We start from the raw sequence: 25,259 nt of genomic DNA on the forward strand, positions 1-25,259 counted from the left end.
ACTTAGAAAAAAAAGAATTTGTAGATGACACGGCAGAGATAGGGTGAGGGTGATAGTTCAGAAGAGCTAAAAGTTATTTAGCAAGGTTAGAACAGGAGTTCAAAGAAAAAACAAATTTTAAAGATTTTAAAAATTAATTTCTCTTTCCTTTTACTAAGAACCCTAGCCAAACATATTGAGAATTAGAAATGGATGTTGTGGCTGGGTGAAGTGGCTCATGCCTGTAATCCCAGCACTTTGGGAGGCCGAGGTGGGCAGATCACAAGGTCAGGAGTTTGAGACCAGACTGGACAATATGGTGAAACCCCATCTCTACTAAAAGTATAAAAATTAGCTGGGCGTGGTGGCGGGCACCTGTAGTCCCAGCAACTCGGGAAGCTGAGGTGGGAGAATCACTTGAATCCGGAAGGCAGAGGTTGCAGTGAGCCGAGATCGTACCACTGCACTCTAGCCTGGACAGAGTAAGCCTCCATCTCAAAAACAAACAAACAAACAAAAAAGAAATGGACGTTGCAGACCAGGCGCAGTGGCTCATGCCTGCACGCCTGTAATCACAGCACTTTGGGAGGCCGAGCCGAGCGGATTACCTGAGGTCAGAAGATCGACACCAGCCTGGCCAACATGGCAAAATCCTGTCTCTACCAAAAATACAAAAATTAGCCAGGTGTGGTGGTGCGCATCTGTAATCCCAGCTATTTGGGAGGCTGAGGCAGGAGAATCGCTTAAACCAAGGAGGTCGAAGCTGCAGTGATCCAATATTGCGCCACTGCACTTCAGCCTGGGCGACAGAGTGAGACTCAGTCTCATGGGGGGAAAAAAGAAGAACATCGTGGCTAACTTTATAGACACCATAAGCCATTTCTCAGATGGTGACTGCTTTGGAATATTTGGAGATGGGTCACTATAGCTGCATGCTTTTTATATATGCAAAAAACATGAAACCCATTTTGCAGGATTGCAGAATGCACCAAAGTAATAATTTATGGTGAACACCAGCAGTCACCAAAACTCCCACTGAATCACATTGTAATTATATGGAGAAAACAGTATTTGTGTTCTCAAATAGAATGTTGTGTTTTTATACAAGTCAAAAGATGTCAAAAATGTGCCATAAAGAAAAGACCATGCTTGGATTCTAAAGTTTTAAAAATTATAGTACCAAGAAATTAAGATTTATATATTTTTGAATTACCAAATATCTAGATTGACCATATCTATTTTTGTTTTAATTTTCCCTAAATATTCTGAAAATCATTTTATAGTTTTTAACACACCATTATAGTTTGTGCACGGATGGCCACCTTTAGTGTGTGATTTCAGTGAAGGTCCCATTGAAGTTATTTATAAGCAGTGGACCTATTTTACTTCTTATATTTGAACTTCTTTTTTTTTTTTTTTGAGACGGAGTCTCGCTCTGTCGCCCAGGCTGGAGTGCAGTGGCGCGATCTCGGCTCACTGCAAGCTCCGCCTCCCGGGTTCACGCCATTCTCCTGCCTCAGCCTCCCGAGTAGCTGGGACTACAGGCGCCCACAACCGCGCCCGGCTAATTTTTTGTATTTTTAGTAGAGACGGGGTTTCACCGTGGTCTCGATCTCCTGACCTTGTGATCCGCCCGCCTCGGCCTCCCAAAGTGCTGGGATTACAGGCGTGAGCCACCGCGCCCGGCCTATATTTGAACTTCTTAAGAAGTTTCTTGACTAGGCGTAGTGGCTCACGCCTGTAATCCCAACGATTTGGGAGGCCAAGGCGGGCGGATCACCTGAGGTCAGGAGTTCAAGGCCAATCTGGCCCAAATGGCAAAACCTCTTCTCTACTAAAAACACAAAAATTAGCTGGGCGTGGTGGCGGGTGCTTGTAATCCCAGCTACTCAGGAGGGTGAGCCAAGATAATCACTTGAACCCAGCAGGTGGAAGTTCCAGTGAGCTGAGATCGCACCATTGCACTCCAGCCTGGGCAACAAGAGCAAAACTCAGTCTCAGAAAAAAAAAGAAGTTTCACAGGGTATGTTTTTTAAAAAAATATTTTATTACTGGTATATTTTTTCAAAAATATTTTATTACATTTAAAAAGATTTTTTTTCATGAAAAAATATTTATTTTATAAGTGATAAATTATAAGTTTAAATATGAGGTGAATTTGTTCCCTTCAACTACCTATAATATCTATAGCATCTAGCACACAGCCCTTTGTACAAAATGTAACATTTAGAAGCTAAAATATACATCATCCTCCCCCAAAAGAATGATTTTCTTGTAGACATAAGCAAGATTATTCTAAAATGCATATGTAAAGGCAAAGTAACTGGAATAGCTACTTAAAAAAAAAAAGAAAGAAAGAAAGAAACTGGCACAAATCAATTTATCTGATGTCAAGGCTTATTAACAGTAGCCCCCTCTTATCTGCAGGAAATATCTTCCAGGACACCCAGTGGGTGCCTGAAACCACGGATGGCACCCAACACCACGTATACTACGAATTTTCCTATACATACATATGTATGATAAAATCTAACTTATAAATTAGGCACAGTTAGAGATTAACAACAATAACTGAGAATAAATAGAACAACTATAACACTATACCATTATCACTACTCTTGTGCTTTGGGTCCACCACTAAATAAAATAAGGGTTACTTGACAAGCACTGTGACAGCATAGCAGTTGATCTGATAACCAAGGCAGCTACTAAGTGACTGACGGGTAGGTAGCATATACACAGTGGATATGCTGGACAAAGGGCTGATTCACATCCCAGGTGGGATGGAACAAGATGCTGCAAGGTTTCATCACACTACTCAGAATGGTGCACAATTTAAAACTTAGGATGAATTGCTTATTTCTGGAATTTTCCATTTAATATTTTTGAGCCAGTTGACCATGGGTAACTGAAACTGCAAATAAGTGGGGACTATCATATATAGCTACAATAATCAAGCCTAGGTACACATAGATCACACACACATCAGTGGAACAGAATATAGAATCCAGAAATAGAGCCACACAAATATACCCAACTATTTTTGACAAAGTTGCAAAAGCAATTCAATGGAGGAAAGATCGCCTTTTCAATAAATGAAACTGAAACACTTGGACATCCATAGGTACAATCTTAGTCTCACAAGCTTATATAAAAGTCACCTGTAAATGGATCATGGACTTAAATGTAAAACATAAAACTATGAAACTTCTGGGAAAAACAAAAAACAATTACTGGGATCTAGGGTAGATTGGAAACCAAAAGCACAATTCCTAAAAGAAAAAAATTGATTGATAAATTGAACTCCATCATAATTAAAAATTTTTGCTCCCATTAGGGATACAAGGACAAGCTACAGAATGGGAGAAAGTATCTGCAAACTACCATAGCCAACAAACAGTAAGGACGAATGTAATTCAGAAAATGATGCTGGGAAGATGACATGTGGACATGTTGTCAATGTGCTTAGAAGTACAAAGGAGGGTTACCTTAGGATGTTGAAAATCCACTGGGTTTTCATTGGTGCTGAGTTTAGAGGTGTGTGTGGGAGTGCAGAGCCTTTCAGTGGCTTTATTATCTGGGGGAATTCCCTCTTTGTGTGAGCCTATGAGAGAGACAGGGTCCTACACTCCCCTAAGAAAGCAAAAAGGATTAGACATTCCCAGTCACTAAACACTAATAAGACATGGAGGTGTGAAACAGCCTACAAAATACTCCACCCAGGACGTTATGAATCTGGATGGGCAGACGGAAGGAATGGGACAGTTAAAGATTTTCCACAGTGAGGATGGTAACTCTTCCCATGGTGAGACTCCATTTTGTTCTCTGCTGCCAGCCTCTCTTGGGTCTTGCTCACTGCTGAAGTCTTATTCTCCAGCTTTTCCATCAACTCTGTTAACTGCCCAATAACTTCCCTGTAAATTATTCTTCTGCTGAAGTTAACACAAGCCATTTTCTGTTGTTTGCAAACAGGAGCCCTTAGGTGGCATTTATTGTTAAATGTTTCCTACAACAAGATCATGTTAAAGTCACTCATTCCCAGGCAGATCTCACAAACAGATAGTTCCTGCAGCCACCCTGGAGTTTCTCTTGCCTCTAATATCAAAGTTGTTTTTTATTTGCTGCCCCTTTTCAAAGTTGTTTGGCTCCAAGCAAATTATTCCTCTGGATCTCATCTGTCACATGCACATAATGCTACCTATTTCACAGGTGAACTTAAAATTTTTATGATAGAATACATTTATGTGGGCTGGGCATGGTGGCTCATGCCTGTAATCCCAGCTACTCGAGAGGCTGAGACACAAGAATCGCTGTAATCCCAGCACTTTGGGAGGCTGAGGCAGGTGGAGGCAGGTGGATTACCTGAGGTCAAGAGTTCAAGATCAGCCTGGCCAACATGGAGAAACTCCATCTCTAATAAAAATACAAAAATTAGCCAGGTGTGGTGGTGCACACCTGTAATCCCAGCTACTCAGAAGCTGAGACTCAAGAATTGCTTGAGTCCAGCAGGCGGACATTGCAGTGAGCTGAGATCATGCCACTGTACTCCAGCCTGGGTAACACAGCAAGACTCTATCTTAAAAATAAATAAATAAAAGAATACATTTATGTGATTAAAAAAAAAATCCATCATCAGTGTAGAAGGGTTATAAAGCAAAAAAGCAACCCCCATCCATCCTGCCCAGTGTCACCCCCCAGAAGGAAATACCTCACAATTTCTTGTGATACGTAAGGGTTTTGGTATTGGACATCTTTGATGTCAAACTCCCCTCATCCAAACTCTCCTTTACTTTGAGAAACAAAAGTGATGCAAGTGAAACATCAGCTAAGAAAACTGATACGGTAAAAATGACAGCAGTAAAATGATCCTAACAACCACTGTTGAAATGACCCACTTCAGTTCACGGCAACTTCAGAGGACCACTCTCAAGAAAATAAGGTAAAAATAGGTGCAGATTCCTATCTTTCAGGTGGAAAAAACAGGTGACTAACAATTTAACAGTACAAATACCTTGGAAACAGTATGATTTTAACCAGTGAAACTCCATGTATTGCATGTCTCAAGTACCCTAACGTTACCCAGGTCTCTATCTCTACAGGTTTAAAATCAAAACCCCTCAACACGTCATTCTGTAATGTTCTTACCAACCTGTATCAATTTGCCTTAAGTTTAGTTCCATGATTAACCTTTGCTATCTAGTCAAAAAACATAGATCAATCAGCTGGTATCAGAAGAGCGCCTCAGAGCAGTGGTTCTCACGCTCAGTCTAGTCCCCAGACAATAGAGAGCATCAGCATCAGCTGGGAACTTGTTAGAAATGCAAATTCGGGTCAGCACTTTGGGAGGCAGATCACCTGAGGTCAGGAGTTCAAGATCAGCCTGGCCAACATAGTGAAGCCCCATCTTTACTAAAATTCAAAAATTAGCTGGGCGTGGTGGCGGCTGCCTGTAATTCCAGTACTTGGGAGGCTGAGGCAAGAGGATGGCTTGAACCTGGGAGGTGGAGGTTGCAGTGAGCCGGCACCACGCTCCACTACACTCCAGCCTGGGTGACACAGCAAGACTCCATCTCAAGAAAAAAGAAAAGAAAACAAATGCAAATTCGTAGGCTCCACTCCAGGAATACTGAATCAGAAATTCTGAGGCCGAGAGCGGTGGCTCATGCCTGTAATCCCAGCACTTTGCAAGGCCGAGGTGGGTAGATCACCTGAGGCCAGGAGTTCGAGACCAGCCTGGTCAACATGGTGAAACTCTGTATGGCCGGGCGTGGTGGCTCACGCCTGTAATCCCAGCACTTTGGGAGACTGAGGCGGGTGGATCACGAGGTCAGGAGATCGAGACCATCCTGGCTAACACAGTGAAACCCCATCTGTACTGAAAATACAAAAAATTAGCCCGGCGTGGTGGCGGGGGCCTGTAGTCCCAGCTACTCAGGACGCTGAGGCAGGAGAATGGCATGAACCCGGGAGGCGGAGCTTGCAGTGAGCTGAGATCGCACCACTGCACTCCAGACTGGGCGACAGAGTGAGGCTTTGTCAAAAAAAGAAAAAAGAAAAAGAAAAAGAAATTCTGGGGTGCAGTCCAATGTTAGAACCACTGCCCTAAAGTCTAACAAACTTCAAAAATCAAAATATACTCTTGAGAGTTAAGGAAACTGGGGGAAAGGAGCTCCTTCTGACTGCTTTACATTTCCCCAAAGATGGCTCTCCTCATCCCTCACCCTGCTTTCTCTCCTTCCTGGCATTCTGAGTATTTCTTTGGGAAATCAGGGAAGACTCACAGGTCTCTCGTATTTGGCCCCCAGAGCACTCTGTTTCTGAAGTTGCACTAGGCTTGGTGGAAAACTTATCAGAAATGATCAAAGACGTCAACCATGAGCTCAGGAAGGGAGGGGAGGGAGACGGCAAATAGCAGGCTTTTGACCCTCCCTGCTCTGAATTATTTGTGATATGCACATGATAGCCACCTCCATCTTGCTAAAACTCTCTTTGGTGTTCCTCCAGGTCAAATTGCTCTCCAACCCAGTGATGCACATTAGAATTAGAGAGTTTTTTTTGCTTGAAAACTCTCTCACTTCTTAGCCAGGTGTGGTGGCGGGCACCTGTAGTGCCAGTTAACTACTTGGGAGGCTAAGGCAGGAAAATCACTTGAATCCAGGAGTCAGAGGTTGCAGTGAGATGAGATCATGCCACTGCACTCCAGTCTGGGTGACAGAGTGAGACTCCGTCTCAAAAAAAGCAAAAAAAAAAATCCCAAAACTCTCCCACACAAGCTCCACCCCCAGCAAAGATTCTGAGGTAATTGGTTTGTGCAGTAGGTAGAGCATCTGAGTTCTTCAAAGTTTCCCCAGGTAACTCTAACATGCAGCCAGGTCCAAGAACCTCTGTAAACCCAGTGGTTTTCACAGGCTGGTGGCCAAACCAGCAGCCTCAGCATCAGCTGGGAATTTGTTAAAAATGCAAATTCTGGGGCCCTACTCCAGACTTCCTGAATCAGAAACTCTGCAGGGCGAGGCTTAGTAATTGCAGAAGCCCTCCAGGTGATTCTCATGCACAATTAATTCTGACAGCCATTGAGAGCCCTGTTCACACCTCAATTTAAGAATCTTCCCATGAAGGAGATTCTGAGAAAAGCAATGGCCAGCTCCGTCTACATTCACAATCACAGTTTGCAGTTTTTAAGGACAAAAACAACTACCTCAATTTTTTAAGCCAAGTGAGCTAATAATAATTCCAACTTGTCTTTCACTTTACATATCCATGGGAGGTGTTAATTACTCTTTCTGTCTGCCTTAAACATCACATCACAATTCTAAACCAGCAATTCCTAGACTGTACTTGTGAGATGCTGAATGATTTAAAGAGTGGCAAAGTGTTATGGAGAAAAAGCTGAAGCAAGCCCCGCTGGGCTCAGTGGGAAATGAAAAGGTAATTAAATATTATTTGGCTGTTTTCTACACCAAGCTGGAAATCCTCCCTGGGGTTTATGGGTTGAACAAATAAACAGGAGAAAATAGGGATAAGCTTCTTGACATTTTTTTTTTTTTTTTTTTTTTGAGACAGAGTCTCGCTCTGTCGCCCAGGCTGGAGTGCAGTGGCGCGATCTCGGCTCACTGCAAGCTCCGCCTCCCGGGTTCCCGCCATTCTCCTGCCTCAGCCTCCCGAGTAGCTGGGACTACAGGCGCCCACAACCGCGCCCGGCTAATTTTTTGTATTTTTAGTAGAGACGGGGTTTCACCGTGGTCTCGATCTCCTGACCTTGTGATCCGCCCGCCTCGGCCTCCCAAAGTGCTGGGATTACAGGCGTGAGCCACCGCGCCCGGCCGACATTTTTTCTTTCAGGCCCTTCAAACACCCTTGGGATCAAAATGTCCTAAGGAAACTAGGAAGACCTGTGAAGACTTGGCTATATCAAGCAAAGTTTCTTGACAAAATTTATGGTTATTGTCTTAATCCATCCAGGTGCTATAACAAAACGCCAAAAACTGGGTGGCTTATAAACAACAGAAAGCTATTTCCCGTTGTTCTAGAGGCCGAGATGTCGAAGATCCTAGAAGCCAGCAGACTTAGTGTCTAGTGAGGACGCACTTCCTGGTTCATAGATGGCTGTGGTCTTGCTGTGTCCTCACGTGGTAGAAGGGGTAAGGAGCTCTCTGGGGTCTTTCTTAAAATAAGGGCAGTAATCCCATTCAGGAGTATACAACCCTCATGACCTAATTACCTGCCAAAGCTCTCACCTCCTAATGCCATCACCTTGGAGTTAGAATTTTTCTTCTTCTTTCTTTTTTTGAGATGGGGTTTCGCTCTTGTCGCCCAGGCTGGGGTGCAGTGGCGTGATCTCGGCTCACTGCAAGCTCCGCCTCCCGGGTTCACGCCATTCTCCTGCCTCAGCCTCCCGAGTAGCTGGGACTACAGGCGCCCACAACCGCGCCCGGCTAATTTTTTGTATTTTTAGTAGAGATGGGGTTTCACCGTGGTCTCGATCTCCTGACCTTGTGATCCGCCCGCCTCGGCCTCCCAAAGTGCTGGGATTACAGGCGTGAGCCACCGCGCCTGGCCCGTTTTCTAGATCTTAACCTTTCCTTTGAGCTGATGAATTATCTCTTAGAAAGAAAATTCACTGACGAGAAAGGTCCCTGCTGCAGTATATATGTGGGCAGGGAATGACTGCAGAAAGAACAAAAGCCTTCTGTGCGCATAACAGAAACGCCCTGGATGAGAAGACAGCGCGGAAAGGCGCAGCAGCAAGGATGAGGCTGAGCCAGCAGGGCCACACGCAGAGAAATCCAGATGCAGGCCTGAAAGTTACATTTCATTCTGCTACTTGGTCATTTGAGAACCAGGGAGTTGTATTTGGAGTCCACTTGATGTTAAATGTTATCCTATTCTGCAGAGTTTGAACTGGGAGCCTTGGGAGACTTCCTCACTGTATTTATTAGGATGGAAGGCTGGTAAGGTGGATGGAGGGCTGGTAAGGTAGATGGAGGTGGTACGTTTTGCCTTCAGCCCCAGGGCAAGCTTCAAAGCCAAATTTATCACACATCCATCAGCTGATGGAGAAACCCTCTGAGCTCAGGAGAACCAGGTGCAAATGAGCCTATAACCAACTTACTATGCATTTAGTTGTTTCACAATATGCATGTTCCCCACCATAAAAATATCTCTTTTTTGAATTGACTAAATAACATGTGATCAAGGCTCTAAAAAATTTAAATAATCTAAAAACATAAGGACAAAAAGTAAAATCACCTGATATTCTACCACCTAGAGACAACTGTTTGAGTCCCATCTTTTCACATATCTTTCCACCTGTGCTCCTGTGGACACACACATACGCAGTTTTACACAGCTAAGATCTGTTGTTCTAAATTTTATTTCACTATATTTTATTTTCTTATAATTCCCCTCCTCTCCTGCTCCCCGTCTCTATGTTATTGGCTTTTTTGCTTGAATCCTGATTCTTTCCTTCTTTCTGCTTGCTTTGAGCTTAATTTACTTCTTTCTCTGTTGTCATAGGGTGGAAGATTAGGTTGGTTTAATATCTTTCTTCTTTTTTCTTTTTTTAAATCAGGGTCACCCAGGCTGGAGTGCAGTGGCACCATCACAGTTCACTGCAGCCTCAACCTCCTGGGCTCAAGCAATCCTCTGGCCTTGGCCTCTCGAGTAGCTGGGACTGCAGAAACTCGCCACCGTGCCTGGCTACTTTTTAAATTTTTTGTAGAGACTAAGTCTCACTATCTGGTCCAGACTTCTTCTTCTTCTTTTCTTTTTTATTTAAGACAGGATCTTGCTCTGTCACAGGCTGGGGTGCAATGGTGTGATCATGGCTCACTGCAGCCTAGACCTCTGGGTGTAAGTGATCCTCCCACTTCAGCCTCCCAAATAGCTGGGACCACAGATGCATGCCACCATGCCTGGCTAATTTTTTAATTTGTGGAAACAGGGTCCCACTATGTTGGTCTTGAACTCCTGGGCTCAGTGATCCTCTCACCTCAGACTCCCAAAGTGTTGGGATTACAGGCATGAACCATGGCACCCAGCTCTTTCTTCTTTTTTTTTTTTTTTTTTTGAGACGGAGTCTCGCTCTGTCGCCCAGGCTGGAGTGCAGTGGCCGGATCTCAGCTCACTGCAAGCTCCGCCTCCCGGGTTCACGCCATTCTCCTGCCTCAGCCTCCTGAGTAGCTGGGACTACAGGCGCCCACAACCGCGCCCGGCTAATTTTTTGTATTTTTAGTAGAGACGGGGTTTCACCGTGGTCTCGATCTCCTGACCTTGTGATCCGCCCGCCTCGGCCTCCCAAAGTGCTGGGATTACAGGCGTGAGCCACCGCGCCCGGCCTCTTCTTTTTTAATGTAGTCATTTACAGCTATAAACTTTCCTGTTAGCACTGTTTTAGCTACAGCCCATGATGTTTGATATGTTGTATCTTCATTCTGATTCATTGGAAAGTACTTCCTCTCTTTTTTTCTTCTCTTAGAAACAGGGTCTCACTCTGTTGTCCAGGCCAGAGTACAGTGGTGTGATCATGACTCACTGCAGCCTCAACCTCCTGGACTCAAGCGATCCTCCCATCTCAGCCCCCAGAGTAGCTGGGACCACAGGTGCTTGCCACCACGCTAGGCTATTATTTTGGAGAGACGAGGTCTTGCTATGTTGCCCAGGCTAGTCTTGAACTCCTGGGCTCAAGTGATCCTCCTGCCTCAGCCTCCCAAAGTGCTGCAATTATAAGCATGAGCTACTGCACCTGGCTTCAAAGTACTTTCTAGTTTTCCTTGTGATTCCTCTTTGTTCCACTGGTTATTTATGCAGGTGTTATTTAATTTCCACATATTTGTGAATTTGGCTCATCTTTCTGTTATTTCTAGTTTCACTCCATGTGATCAGCCTCTGTTAATCTGTTTTCAACATGCCCTTATGTTCCTAAATGTTTGTTAAGAAATCATTTATTTCTCTATGTTTTTAAATTTGTTTTTAAAAATGTTGGGTAGCATATGCTCTTCTTTTATAATTCTTTTGATCTTATCTATATCTGAGTATGTTCTCTCTCATTTCTTATTTGTATATACATATTTTTTCCTTAGGCAAGAAAAAGTTAACTGATTTCACTGGATTTTTCCAATAATCAGTTTTTGTATTTATTAATCCTTGTGACTATTTTATCTTCTAGGTCATTCATTCTAGCTTTTATCTTTAATCATTTCATTTTTTACCATCATTTTGGTTATATGATTTTTTTCTCACTTCTTCAGATGAGTATTAATTAACTCTTCCATGTTCTCATCCCCAAATGCTGGGTCTTCTGAATCTGTCTTCTGAGTTCCCTAACATTTCCCTCATAGCTTTAATCTGTATTTTGGGGTTTTGTTTTGGAATATTTCCTCTAAGTAATTTTCCAAGTCACTAATTTTGTTTTCAAGAGTATCCCATCCTGATTATTTATTGGATAATTTTATTATTTTTTTGTAGATGGGGTCTTCCTATGTCACCCAGGCTGGTCTCAAACTCCTGGCCTTATGTGATCCTCCTATCTCAGCCTCCCAAAGTGCTGGGATTGTGAGCCACTGTGCCCAGTCCTGATTGTTTAAAATTAAAACTCATGATTTTAGTTCCAGAATGTGCTTTTTACTTAATACTGAATGTCAGCCAGCTCTGAGATCAAAATTGTACTGCTATAACTAGTTGACTTTGTCTCACGCCAGTGCCTATAGTGCTGGCTGCCTGGGCAACCTGTTCTGAGCACTCTCCCTGTGATTCCTCTCTGTTGCTGGGTCCACTGAGGTGCGCAGCTATTTTCCCTTTGCTGGCTATGGCTCCATTCACCCTTAGGGCTGAGTTCAGGTTGTTGCAATATCTTAAGCAGCAGAACCAGTCTGCAAGCTGTCAGTCCTCTGTTGGGGGCTATGGGAGCATCCCTGGGAGAATCTCCTCACCTACAAAGGCTAGAATCCACAGTCTCAGAACTACAGAAGACCTAGCCCCACTCTTCCTTCCCCCTGAAGTACTCTGAGGGCCAGAGAGACCTTCAACCCAGGAACATTCCTTCAGACAACTGCCTTTCCTCTCAGGCTTTGTGGATCTCCATAAGCCAAGTTCTCTTCAGGCCCCAAAGAACTCCTGCCCTCACCTTAGGGCTCCCTGACTCCTGCAGGCTCTCTGCTTCTATAATCGCAGGACCAGCCCACACTGGGCCTATTCTGTTGATAACAAAATGTTGAGTTACCGTATAACAGGGTCCACAGCTGCAAGTCATGTAGCCTGGGCATGTGCAATAGAAAAAGCTTTGACTTCTAACAACACCCAGAACCAGGGATTCCTCCCCTTGGAACCAACAAGACTGGAACAGAACCAGACCCTGCATGCCAGAACTTCTTCAGAAGTGAGGGGTCTACAGACCTGGAAGAATACCTTACCATAAGCTGTCAAATCTGAAGCACTCTAATTACACCTTGCCAAGCCAGCATTCCCAAATCCCTTCCTCTGCCTTCTGATCCCTTAAAACTTGCCCCAGACCCCAAATTGGGGAGAGAAATTTCAGCTGACTCCTGTCTCTTTGCGGGCTGGTTTTGCAATAAATAAAGCCCTTCTTTTCTCAAAAGCTGGTGCCATAGTTATTGGCTTCTGTGCACATCAGGCAGCAAGCCCATTTGCTCAATAACACTTCCTGATCCTACCTTCCTGTCAGTCCACTTCTCCATTCAGGACCCATTCAGGCTGCCATCTTCCCCTGAAAGGCACTGGCATCTCTTCTCCTTCCTTAGTCTAGTTATATAATACTTATTATCCATTTGCCAAAAGCCATGCCTACTATAGGCAACCTGTAGCAGACAGGATCATTGTCCTGCTCAGAGGTCTTTGTTTCATCCTGAAGCTCACTTCCAGCTTCTGTGGACAGTTCCCATATGAAATGACTGTATCTGAACTCAAGCATCTGTGTCTCTCCACCTGAGGACATTCTCTGCCAGGCATGTTCTTGGTTAAAAGACAGGCCATAACTACCAAGCCTCAAGTATTGAGGGGTTAAGGCCCCCGGGGAGAGGCCCTCAACAAATGAAGAACAAGTATTGCTGACTCCAGCCTCTCAGTCCTTCCTGGGCAACGAAGGAGCAGTTTAAATATTTTGGTTTCCTCAGCTCTTCACTGGGACAAACCGAAGGCATGTTCCATCCAGTCTCCCACAGTGTCCCCAATGGGACCTAGCTCTAGAACCCCACACAGTGATGGTGATAACCTGGTCACTAATACAACCTTTTCCAGATTTCCTCACTTCCCTGTCTCACCTCTGTACTTCTCCACTGTGCTGTCTGGGATCAGCAACCAGATAAACTTCTTGTACTGAAGTCCCTGTTTCAGGGTCTGACTTTGGGAAACCCCAAATAAGACACAACATACCAGAGGCATAGTGGCATCTCTTACAGACAGTTGCCAGCATTCAGGGCCAACTGGCATCTGGGTCAATAACATAGCATTTCCAGTGCAGGGCCCTTCTCTCCAGTCAGGGTCTATGTCTCCTTCATGGGTCAGGTCAATGCAAATAATACAGAATATAAATCTAAATTGCACCATGGTAGATCATGGATAGTAGGAATGAAAAAGTTAATGTAAATAAAAAGGACTAAGAGTGGGTAAATGTTAGACTATCCGGGTTGACCAAAAGATAATATTTACCAGAGAAGGCCACAGACATTGTGCTAGATAAGGTGCAAATCCTTTATGTTTATTGTAGATTTAGAGTTGCCTTCGTGCATCAAAAAACAGTGAAAAGGAAACTCATGGAATGAGAGGTGATGTTTGTAAATCATATATCTGATAAGGAATTAAGAATACATAGGCTGGGCATGGTGCTCACGCCTGTAATCCCAGCACTTTGGGAGGCCGAGGTGAGAGAATCACCTGAGATCAGGAGTTGGAGACCAGCCTGGCCAACATAGTGAAACCCCATCTCTACTAAAAATACAAAAACTAGTCAGGTGTGATAGCGGGCACCTGTAATCCCAGCTACTTGGGAGGCTGAGGCAGGAGAATCGTTTGAACCTGGGAGGTGGAGGTTGCGGTGAGCCAAGATCGCTCCACTGCACTCCAGCCTGGGCGACAGAGCCAGACTTCATCTCAAAAAAAAAAAAAAAAAAAAAAAAAAAAAGCTAGGCATGGTATCTCACACCTGTAATCCCAGCACTTTGGGAGGATGAGGTGGGCGGACCACCTGAGATCAGGAGTTTGAGACCAGCATGGCCAACATGGCGAAACCCTGTCTCTACTAAAAATACAAAAAAATTCGCTGGCCACGGGGGCAGGCACCTGTAGTCCCAGCTACTCGGGAGGCTGAGGCACGAGAATTGCTTGAACCTGGGAGGTGGAGGTTCCAGTGAGCCGAGATGGTGTCACTGCGCTCCAGCCTGGGCAACAGAGTGGGACTCCATCACAAAAAAAAAAAAAAAAAAAAAGGATATAAAGAACTGCTATAACTCAACAACAAATCTCCTAAGAAACCCAATTTTAAAAAGGGCAAAGGACTTAAATACACATTTCTCCACAGAAGATGTACAAATGCATGGTAAGCATATGAAAAGATGCTCAACATCGCCGATCATTGGGGAAATGGCCATCAAAACCACAATGAGATACCACTTCACACCTCTCACAATTGCTATTACTTGAAGAAACAGAAAATAACAAATGTTGGTGGGGGATATGGAGAAATCAGAACCTTTGTGCACTGCTGGGGGGAACGGCTATTCCTCAAAAAATTAAACATAAAATTGCCCTATATCCAACAACTCCACTTCTGGATATATACCAAAACAAAAACAGAAAGCAGGGCCTCAACTAGATACTTGCATATCAATGTAAAGTGGCATTATTCACTATAGCCGAAAGGATGGAACAACCCTAGTGTCCCTCGATGGATAAATGGATAAACAAAATGTGCTCTATATATGCAATGAAATATTCCTCCTTAAAAGGAAGTAGGCCAGGCGCAGGAGATCATGCTTGTAATCCCAGGACTTTGGGAGGCCAAGGCAGAAGGACTACTTCAGGTCAGGAGTTCCAGACCAGCCTGGGCAACATAGCGAGACCCCTGTCTCTACAAAAATGTTTAAAAATAGCCAGTCATAATGGTGCATGCCAGTAGTCCGAGCTAAGTGGGAGGAAGCTAAGTGAGGCAGGAAGATCACTTGAGCCTGGGAGGCCACAGTTGCAATGAGCCAAGATCCTGCTACTGCACTCCAGCCTGGGCAAAAGAATGAGACCCTACCAGAAAAAAAGAAAAAAGGAAGTAAATTCTGACACACGCCACAACATTGATGAACCTTGAAGACATTATGCTAAGTAAAATAAGCCAGACACAAAAGGACAAATATTGTATGATCCAGTTATATGAGATTCCTAAAGTAATCAAATTCATGGAGCCAGAAAGTAGAACGGTGGCCGCCAGGGGCCAGGGAAAAGGGGAGAGAGGAAATGAAGAGTTACTGTTTAACAGGTCCTGAGCTTGAATTTGAGAAAATTAAAAAGCTCTCAGATGGATAATGGTGATGGTTGTACAACAATGTGAATATACTTAATGCCTCTGAACTGTACACTTAAAAATACTTAAAACAGTAAATTTTGTGTTATGTATATTTTACCACAATAAAAAATACTTCAGAGTTGTGAAATACTACTAAGGCTACCTCCTAAAAATACGTCGTGCTTATATCTGAAATATCATACAATAATGAAAAGGAAAGGAAACATTCAAATTCAAAACTTTTTGTTACTACAGAACTCTACAGACACACTGACTGACTCTAATTAGTCAGGTATAAATGAAATTACCAGGAAATGGTTCCATGATGATACCTGTGACTGCGCCTGCTATTTTGAGTATAATGTCAGTGGCTGACATGGTATTTGAAATTCTTCCTCTGTGCAGAGTAGTCAAGAAGCCTGTGTTTCTTCTTACAAAAAACGTGAAGTGCGTATAGGTCCCCTAGATTTCACTGGACTCTAGCCAGCAGTACATCATGACAAATTAGCCAACATATAAGCCCTGTTGTAGACACAGAATAATTATAAGACAAGGAACTTGTCATGCACTTGTGCAGCGATTAGCACAAAGAAGCCAAAATAGGAGTTGAAACAAGGTCAAAAAGAAATCACTTATATATGGAATAGGTGGTGTATCCCTTCTTTTTTTCTGCAACTTAAGACACCAAATTGCTTTTACTCACTAGAAGCATGGCCCTTGTACTTTCTCAACAAAGAATAAGGCATTTTCCCATCTGTCACAGTAGCTTCTGCTGATGACCAGAAACATCCTTCATTCCTTCATCTAAGCCTAAACCTTATGCAAAGCCCCTGCCATGCTCAAATCAGCTCTTGGGAATGGATGTTATAGCTGGGAATCTCAGGAACCGGAGAAGACATCATTACCAGGAATGACATTGTGATAAAGATCTCTTGCCCTCTGCAAGACTGGGATAGGGTGTGGAGTCTCACTGTCCATCATACAAATGAGAAAAATTAGGACTAAGAAAGAACACCAGGTATGTAAGGAAAAGCAACGGAGAAATGTCTAAGACACTAGTTCTCAACCTTGGCTGCCAGTTGCAATCATGTAGGGAATTGTAAAGAAATACTCATGCCTGGGTCTCTTCCATCACCCCAGTCATTCTCCATTGAGATTATGATTCAATCTGGGATCGTGATACGGGCATCAGGAATGTTATAAAGTCACCATGGGATCTAATTCCTAGCCAAGGTTGTAAACCACTGCTTTAAAAAGACAAATTTCCTGATTCTTAGGTCAGTCTTCTGGGACCCTGGCTGGAATCATAATTTACTGCAAGAGCTAATAACCAGAATTAAAATAGTCTTGAAAAAACACTCTCCAATATGACAGTGAAGATGTGATTATATTCCGTCACTAGAGGGCGAAATTTCTTAATTTTCAACATTTAATAACTATCATTGCCTCAAGGCTAAGAATTCACTGAGGTTCCTCTCTTTAAACAAAACAAAACAAAAATGAGTAATGAAGTTCTAACGAAGGTATACTAAAGCCTGACTTTCATGCTATCAGCTCCTACCTATTTATGAAGTGACACTTTAAGACACAATTGAGAGCACTGTATCCTTTCATTGCCACATACCCTCTTCCCAAAGGGTTTGTATTTTATAGGGTGTATTGTTTTTACAAAGTACATGGCTTTGCTGTGTAGTCTATGTTACAAAACAGGAGGAAGGGCATCTTGAAACAGAAATTTTGTGTTACTAACCAGCTCCCAGAGGGATCAACTCTGAGGCTGCTGGTAGAGAACTACACTTTAAGCAGTAGTAGGTGGAAAACCTAGGGGCAGATACCATAACTCATTTTCTGAAGATGTTCTAACATGCAAACTCACACACTGATAATATGTTTCCTGCCCATCTATCATTCATCTATCTATGTATCTATCAATCTATCATCTGTCTATCTGTCATCTATCATCATGAAGGCAGAGAGACCGCAAATCCAGGGGATTCCAAATTGACCTGGTATTAGAATCACTTGGTTTTGTCTTAAAAATAAAGATTCTAGGCCAGGCGTGGTGGCTCATGCCTCTAATCCCAGCACTTTGGGAGGCCAAGCCAGGCACATCACCTGAGGTTAGGAGTTAGAGACCAGCCTGACCAACATGGAGAAACCCCATTTCTACCAAAAATGCAAAATTAGCTGGGTGTGGGGGCACATGCCTGTAATCCCAGCTACTTGGGAGGCTGAGGCAGGAGAATTGCTTGAATGTGGGAGGCGGAGGTTGCGGTGAGCCAAGATCATGCCATTGTACTCCAACCTGGGCAATAAGAGCAAAACCCCATCTCAAAAAATAAATGAATGAATAAAAATAAAAATAAATTTAAAAATAAAAATAAAGATTCTTAGTCTCAACCCCTGGAGGTTATGATCAGTACCTCTGCAGTGGGGCCTGGATTTGTATTTTTAACAAGTGCCCAGGAGATTTTGCTGGAGGCTGTTGCTTTTGAAAATCACTTTTCTTCTTCAAAGTTTTTCCTTTACAAAGAAATTGAGGCTGGAAGAGGAGACAGGACCTTTCAAAGTTAGTGACATTACCAAAGCAGGATCCAGGTTCTCCTGGCCCTGCTAAACTGAGACACTTGTGGGAATTCAGCATGTGTGCTTGATTCTTCTTCTTATGCTGTGTCACTGACAGGTGCAGTAAGCTAGCTTCCAAAGATGGCCCACAATGAACCACATCTCCCAACATTCACACCCAGGTGTTGCCCCCTCCCTGATTCAATCTGGGCTCGCCCTGTGACTTGCTTTAATAGATAGACTAATCTGGAAGGAATGCAGTGTAACTTAGGAGGTTGGGCCATTAGAGATTCGCAGCTTCTGCATGCTTCATCTGGGAACACGCATTTTGAACCCTGACATTGTGCTGTAAGGAACAAGGAAGCTCAAGGACCTACAAGGAGAGCCCCATATGGAGAAAAACCAAGGCCCTAGTGAACATCCTCAAATGCACTCCTAGCCCACAGCTCCTCACCAGCTATGTGAGGGAGAACACGGTGCACCTTCTAGCCATGCCCTCCCCAGTGTAGTGGAACTGTCTAGCAAGTCATAGAATAACATAAATAACAAGTTGTTGTTCGAAGCCTTTAGGTTTTGGGGTGTATGCTATAAAACAATAGGTTGCGGCCGGGCGCGGTGGCTCAAGCCTGTAATCCCAGCACTTTGGGAGGCCGAGACGGGCGGATCACGAGGTCAGGAGATCGAGACCATCCTGGCTAACACGGTGAAACCCCGTCTCTACTAAAAAATACAAAAAACTAGCCGGGCGAGGTGGCAGGCGCCTGTAGTCCCAGCTACTCGGGAGGCTGAGGCAGGAGAATGGCGTAAACCCGGGAGGCGGAGCTTGCAGTGAGCCGAGATCGCGCCACTGCACTCCAGCCTGGGTGACAGAGCCAGACTCCGTCTCAAAAAAAACAAAAAAAAAACAAACAAAAAAAAACAATAGGTTGCTGAAACAACAAGAAAAGAAATGCCCTTACCTGTTTGGCTGGAAACAGATCTGGTCATAACCTGTGAGTTCACACAAATCCTTCTCAAGCTCTCGGAAAAGCTGCTGATATCCTTGAGCTTGGTCCAGAGGCACAAAGGGGTGGATGTTTGCAAATTCTTTCCATGTGATAGGCTGAAAAGAAAGAGAACAAAAATGCATATATACATAGGATGATAGCAATAGCAATCATAACTTTAATAATAATGATGATGATGAGAAAAGCTATGTGCCAGGCACTGTAGTAAGTGCTAAACATATGTTAATTTATTTAAGTTCCACCACAACCTTATAAGGTAAGTACCATTACTGTCTTCATTTAAAAGTGGGACATAGTTGCCCAGAAAGGGAACTTATACAAAAATGCAATGTTTTGCTAGCTTTTCAGGGAAAAAAAAGCCCTCCAAATAGATTTCTTTCCATGAAACACAATGAGTTGCTTCAGGTATGCTTGGCATAAACTCTTATATAGCAATATATTGTTCTCTTTCTTCACTAAGTGGAACGAGAAACAAACACAAAAGTAAATGGGTAGGCCAGGTGCAGTGGTTCACACCTATAATTCCAGAACTTTGGGAGGCCGAGGTGGGAGGACTGCTTGAGGCCAGGAGTCTGAGATCAGACTGGCCAACATAGCATGACCCCGATTCTATTTTTTTTTTTTTTTAATGAATGGAGAGGGAAATCTTATCATGATATAAAATGATTTCTTTTGTCTGATATGATTTGTCACATCAGAATAAACATAAGAAATGAAAGGAAAAAAAAAAAAAAGCTTTGCTAAAATGGATCCTGGCCTAGTAGAGATACTTGCCAACCACAACAGCGAGTTGCACAGATCTTCTGTTGACTTGAACCCTTATCTTTCTGATACAGGAATGGATTTCTAGAAAGAAGGCTTAAGGTTCTTAATTCTACCTGAGATTTAGAACTATAAACAATTTTTTTCAAAAAGCTTTTAATATGACAGGTTTAAAGGGGGTGGGGGTGGGTGAGGGATAGGATAGAAAGGCATAAATACCATATATATTTAATTAATCTTACTGAAAAAATAAGTTTACTCATACATTTAAATGATGAAGTGAGAAATACAGGGATTCTCCCAAGATTGGTGAATAGCAAGGTGAAGAATTATTAAAATAGTTCTTCAATCACAGAATCACAGTCCCAGTAGATTTCACTAGTTCTGGGCTTAGCTGGAAACCAGAACACAGCCCTTTGCTGAGCATCCACTTATAGAAGTGAGCCACTTACTGCGAGTTCAGACGAACTGTTCAGTTTCATGGTGCAGGATCCCTTTAAGAAGCACATCCAAAATGTATCACATTAGTGATTTTCTATAGTCCATCAATCAACCCTCCATTCTCCCAGCATGGCCACCCCTTTGTTGCTCTTGGAGCATATTAGGTAGGACCAAGAGAGGTGGGATTGGGGTAGCTTGGAAATGAGAAAAAAGGCCACAAATAACTACCAGTGGAATCATGCTGTGAACAAGGGAAATGTCTTTATTTTCCAGTTTCTTCATATACCGGACAATATTTGTTTCAGAGTGGTAACTGTGAACACAAAACATAGAATTAGGGGCCCTAAAAGTAGGTATGAGGCCATGCACATCCTCCTGAAATATAAGACACACCAAAATCTACCTTCAAAATGCAGATCAATTTTGGCCATGGAAAATATGTCAACTACACTCAGAGAGAAGGGCACAGACCCCCACAAACCTCAGAGGATGCCTGGGACAATAAGCTGACTGTGGGTATGAGTCGAAGGTTGGGAAGAAGAGGATATAGGGCTCTTGGGAATGAACTTCAGCCTGGCAATTATTCATCCCACATCCCTGCTTCTTGACTGTGCCAAGGGAGCAGAGCCACCAGGAAACAAAGTGTGCTTTTCCCAAGTCAGGAACGGGATGCTTACGAGGATGAGACACTTGTGAGCCACGGCTGAGCCACGATAACCAGGCCACAGCAGGCGAAGTCAGCAGCAGCACTCTGCCGAGCTCCCTAGCTGACTGCCAAAGCACAAAACGCAGAAGTCACACAAGACACACAAACCTGTTGAACACTTGATGGGTGAGGAACGGGCTGGTCCTCTTGAACACGGACCCTGGAATACCTCTGCACTCCTCTCCCATGCTTTCAGCAACCAGTTCCTGAAGGAGAAACACAGAGATGACAGGGCCAGAGCTGTGCCTGGAGCCACATGTGGACATCCAGGCTTCTGGGTGGCTGGGCCACAAAGCATTCAAAATGGATCAAATATATAATTGTACTCATTTATTTACTTACTATTATTTTTTTAAAGACAGGGTCTTGCTCTAGCACCCAGGCTGGAGTGCAGTGTCACAATCTCAACTCACTGTAGCCTCGGCCTTACTGGGCTCGATCCTCCTACCTCAGTCTCCTGAGTAGCTGGGGCTACAGGTGCATGCCACCACACCTGGCTGATTTTTGTATTTTTCTAGAGACAAGGTTTCACCATGCTGTCCAGGCTGGTCACGAACTCCTGGCTCAAGCAATCTGCCTGCCTTGGCTTCCCGAAGTACTGGGATTACAGTCATGGGCCACTGTGCCTGGCCAAAGATGTAAATTTAAAAGCTAAAACTACTAAAGCTTAGAAGAAAATAGGCCGGTGCGGTGGCTCACGCCTGTAATCCCAGCATTTTGGGAGGCCGAGGCAGGCAGATCATGAGGTCAGGAGATCAAGGCCATCCTGGCTAACACAGTGAAACCCTGTCTTTACTAAAAATACAAAAAAATTAGCCGGGCTTGTTGGCGGGCACCTGGGGTCCCAGCTACTTGGGAGGCTGAGGCAGGAGAATGGCGTGAACCTGAGAGGCAGAGCTTGCAATGAGCTGAGATCACAACACTGCACTCCAGCCTGGGCAATAGAGCAAGACTCCAACTCAAAAAAAAGAAAATACAGGCACTAATCTGCATGACCTTGGATCTGGCAATGGTTTCTTAAATTGACACCAAAGGAATAAACAATAAACATACAAAAAATTAGATAAATTGAATTTCTGTAAAATTTGAAATGTGTGTGCGTCAAAGAACATTATCAAGAAAGTTAAGAGACTACCCACAGAATGGAAGAAAATATATGTAAGTCATATATCTGATAAGGGTTGAATATCCAGAATATATAATTAATACATGGCTTGATCCTCATTCCTCGCCAGGCTAATAACATGACTAATACAGATTGAATACTTGTCCCCTCCAGATCTCAAGGTGAAATGTGATCCCCAGTGTTGAAGATGGGCTTGGTGCTGTCTTCACAGTAATGAGTGAGTTCTCACTCTACTAGTTCCCATGAGAACTGATGAGAAATGATTGCTAAAAAGAGCCTGGCACCTCCCTCCTCTCTCTTTTCCTTTTTCTTTCACCATGTGATACCTGCTCCCCTTCCCCTTCTTCCACGAGAGGAAGCTTCCTGAAACCCTCACCAGAAACAGACGCTTCTTGCACAGCACACCCTGCAGCACCATGAGCAAAATAAACCTCTTTTATTTATAAATTACTTAGCCTCAGGTACTCCAATGCAAATGAACTAAAACAATGGCCCTGTTGACTCCTTAGTGATGCTCCAGAAACATTTCTGAAATGCATGAACCAAATTTAACCACTGATTAAATTTAGTGCAGAGTTCTACAGAGAAGGAGCTAACTCAGTCCTGTTTATTAATTGAGCTTTAAAAGAGAACACCGTGATGCTTCTTTGATGATTTATGAATGTTATCTGTTATAACCCTTTGAAGTCCTCTCTCAAAGAGAGCGCAGATAAGCAAGACAGCACCACTTGGCACTCTGGAAGGTATTTCTACTTCCTTTCATCTATCCATTTAACAAATATTTACTTAGTGATTAATACATACCAGGCAGTGTAGGCTGTTGTGATTAACACCTTGCCATAGGTCTAGGTAGCTACTGTCTGCTCTCTTTCACTCTCATCCCACGGAATAGTAACTCTTCTCTTGCTTGTCCCCGCTTCTTCATATTTTAGAAAGTAACTCATTACACTGAACTGCTTATAACTTTCATGTACTCCCTCTCCCAGCCTTTGTGACTGCTTTCTCCAGTGTCTAGAACACTGGGACCCCATCTTCCTTTCCCTCTATTGTGCCATCTTGGCCTAGATAACTCCTGCTCATCTTGTTAGTAAGGAGCTCATCCTGTGAGCTCCCAGAACATCTTCACACATCACCCACCTGGATTCTAATCTTAAGCTTGTCTGAATCCCTAATAAACTGTAAGCTCCATGAGGACAAGAAGCATGTCTAATTCACCACTGTGTCCTCAGGGCCTAGCATAGCACCTGACACATATTGGGTCCTCAATAAATATGTATTAAATGAATATCATAGTTTTCCAATGAATGACATAACCAAGATACCAATGTCTTGCATCTTTATATTAGAGGCAGTTTCTTTCTTTTTTCTTTTTTTTTCTGAGATGGAGTTTTGCTCTTGTTGCCCAGGCTAGAGTGCAATGGTGCAATCTCAGCTCACTGCAACCTCCACCTCCCGGGTTCAAGTGATTCTCCCGCCTCAGCCTCCTGAGTAGTTGGGATTACAGGTATGCACCACCACGCCTGGATAATTTTGTATTTTCAGCAGAGACGGGGTTTCTCCATGTTGGTCAGGCTGGTCTCGAACTCCTGACCTCAGGTGATCCATCCCCCCTTGATCTCCCAAAGTGCTGGGATTACAGGCGTGAGCCACCGTGCCCAGCCTAGAGGCATGTTCAGTGAAACACCATTAACCATCTTTCCAACTAGCCTGGCTGCATATTACTGGCTGAAGCCCTATAGCAGTGGCCTCCAGCTGTCAGCAGTGACCAGCAAGTGACAGTCAGTGGAATAATTTTAACAACAAGCTACCACTGTCACACTTGGGCCCCTTCTCCCTCACACTCAGGGGATAAGCTACCTTCACTACCACCTCTAATAGCCATGACGGGGAATGTGTGCTTTTATTTTACTTACTGCCGATGACTCACAACCAAAGATCCACAACAAATCGTCCAGATCTTTTTCATTGACTGTTTCATCAAGAGAAATACCAAGCTACAGAAACAAAAACAAAATGGAAAACATCAACTCTAAACTCCAAGAGGAATCCCAAGAGAGGTCAAAGGGGAGAAATCCCGTCATTCCAAAATATCAGGGTACAATTATAATCCAAGCTAAAGCTTAGAGGAAGGTGGCTAGACCAGTCCCAGGCTTCCCAAGGCTTCGAGTTTTGCCAGCCACCTCTGAACTCTAACATTCCATGGCTTCAGGACACTCCTTTTGAAGCTAGACATGCTTATCTTTTTCTTCCCTTAATCTACTTTACCGTATCAGTTATCAGAGTCTTTATCTTAAAGTCAGTCACACTGTGAAGAGAGGAGTATTATTGTGGGGAAAAGAAAGAGAGATCAGACTGTTACTGTGTCTATATAGAAAGAAGTAGACATAAGAGACTCCATTTTGTTCTGTATTTGAGATGCTGTTAATCTGTGACCCTACCCCCAACCTTGTCCTTGCAAGAGACCTGTGCTGTGGTGACTCAAGGTTTAAAGGATTTGGGTCTGTGCAGGGTGTGTTTTGTTAAACAAGTGCCTGAAGGCAGTATGCTTGTGAAAAGTCATCACCATTCTCTTAATCTCAAGTACCCAGGGACATGTACACTGCCAAAGGTCGCAGGGACCTCTGCCTAGGAAAGCTAGGTATTGTCCAAGGTTTCTCCCCATGTGATAGTCTGAAATATGGCCTCGTGGGAAGGGAAAGACCTGATCATCCCCCAGCCTGACACCTGTGAAGGGTCTGTGCTGAGGAAGACTAGTATAAGTGGAAAGAAGGCCTCTTGGCAGTTGAGATAGAGAAAAGCATCTGTCTCCTGCCCGTCCCTGGGCAATGGAACATCTCGGTGTAAAATCCGATTGTATGTTCTATTTACTAAGATGGGAGAAAACCGCCTTAGGGCGAAAGGTGGGACTTGCTAGTGCAATGCTGCTCTTTATGCACTAAAAAGGTTTATGGAGATGTTTGCATATGCATATCAAGGCATAGCACTTTTCCTTAAACTCATTCATGTCACAGAGATCTTTATTCATTTGTCTTACTGCTGACCTTCTCCCTAAGATGATCCTATTATCCTGCCACTTCCCTTTTTCTAAGATGGTAAAGATAATGATCAATAAATACTGAGGGAACTCAGAGACTGGTGCCGGCGTGGGTCCTCTGTAAGCTGAGC

At 43.6% G+C, this 25,259-nt stretch overlaps 1 protein-coding gene across 1 annotated transcript in view; it reads right to left on the reverse strand.

Annotated features, from left to right (window-relative positions):
* LOC105489143 (glycine decarboxylase) overlaps positions 1 to 25,259 on the reverse strand; it is a 116,340-nt gene that overhangs the window by 38,179 nt on the left and 52,902 nt on the right. Inside the window, exons 11-15 of the mRNA XM_011753833.2 lie at positions 24,008 to 24,088; positions 21,077 to 21,174; positions 20,491 to 20,575; positions 20,274 to 20,315; positions 19,012 to 19,154 (exon numbers count right to left, since the gene is read on the reverse strand). Of these exons, the coding sequence (XP_011752135.2) occupies positions 19,012 to 19,154; positions 20,274 to 20,315; positions 20,491 to 20,575; positions 21,077 to 21,174; positions 24,008 to 24,088 (449 nt within the window). The remainder of the gene's footprint in view (positions 1 to 19,011; positions 19,155 to 20,273; positions 20,316 to 20,490; positions 20,576 to 21,076; positions 21,175 to 24,007; positions 24,089 to 25,259) is intronic.

The sequence above is a fragment of the Macaca nemestrina genome, chromosome 14 (genome assembly GCF_043159975.1).
Source record: "Macaca nemestrina isolate mMacNem1 chromosome 14, mMacNem.hap1, whole genome shotgun sequence".
NCBI classification, from domain to species: Eukaryota; Metazoa; Chordata; class Mammalia; order Primates; family Cercopithecidae; genus Macaca; species Macaca nemestrina.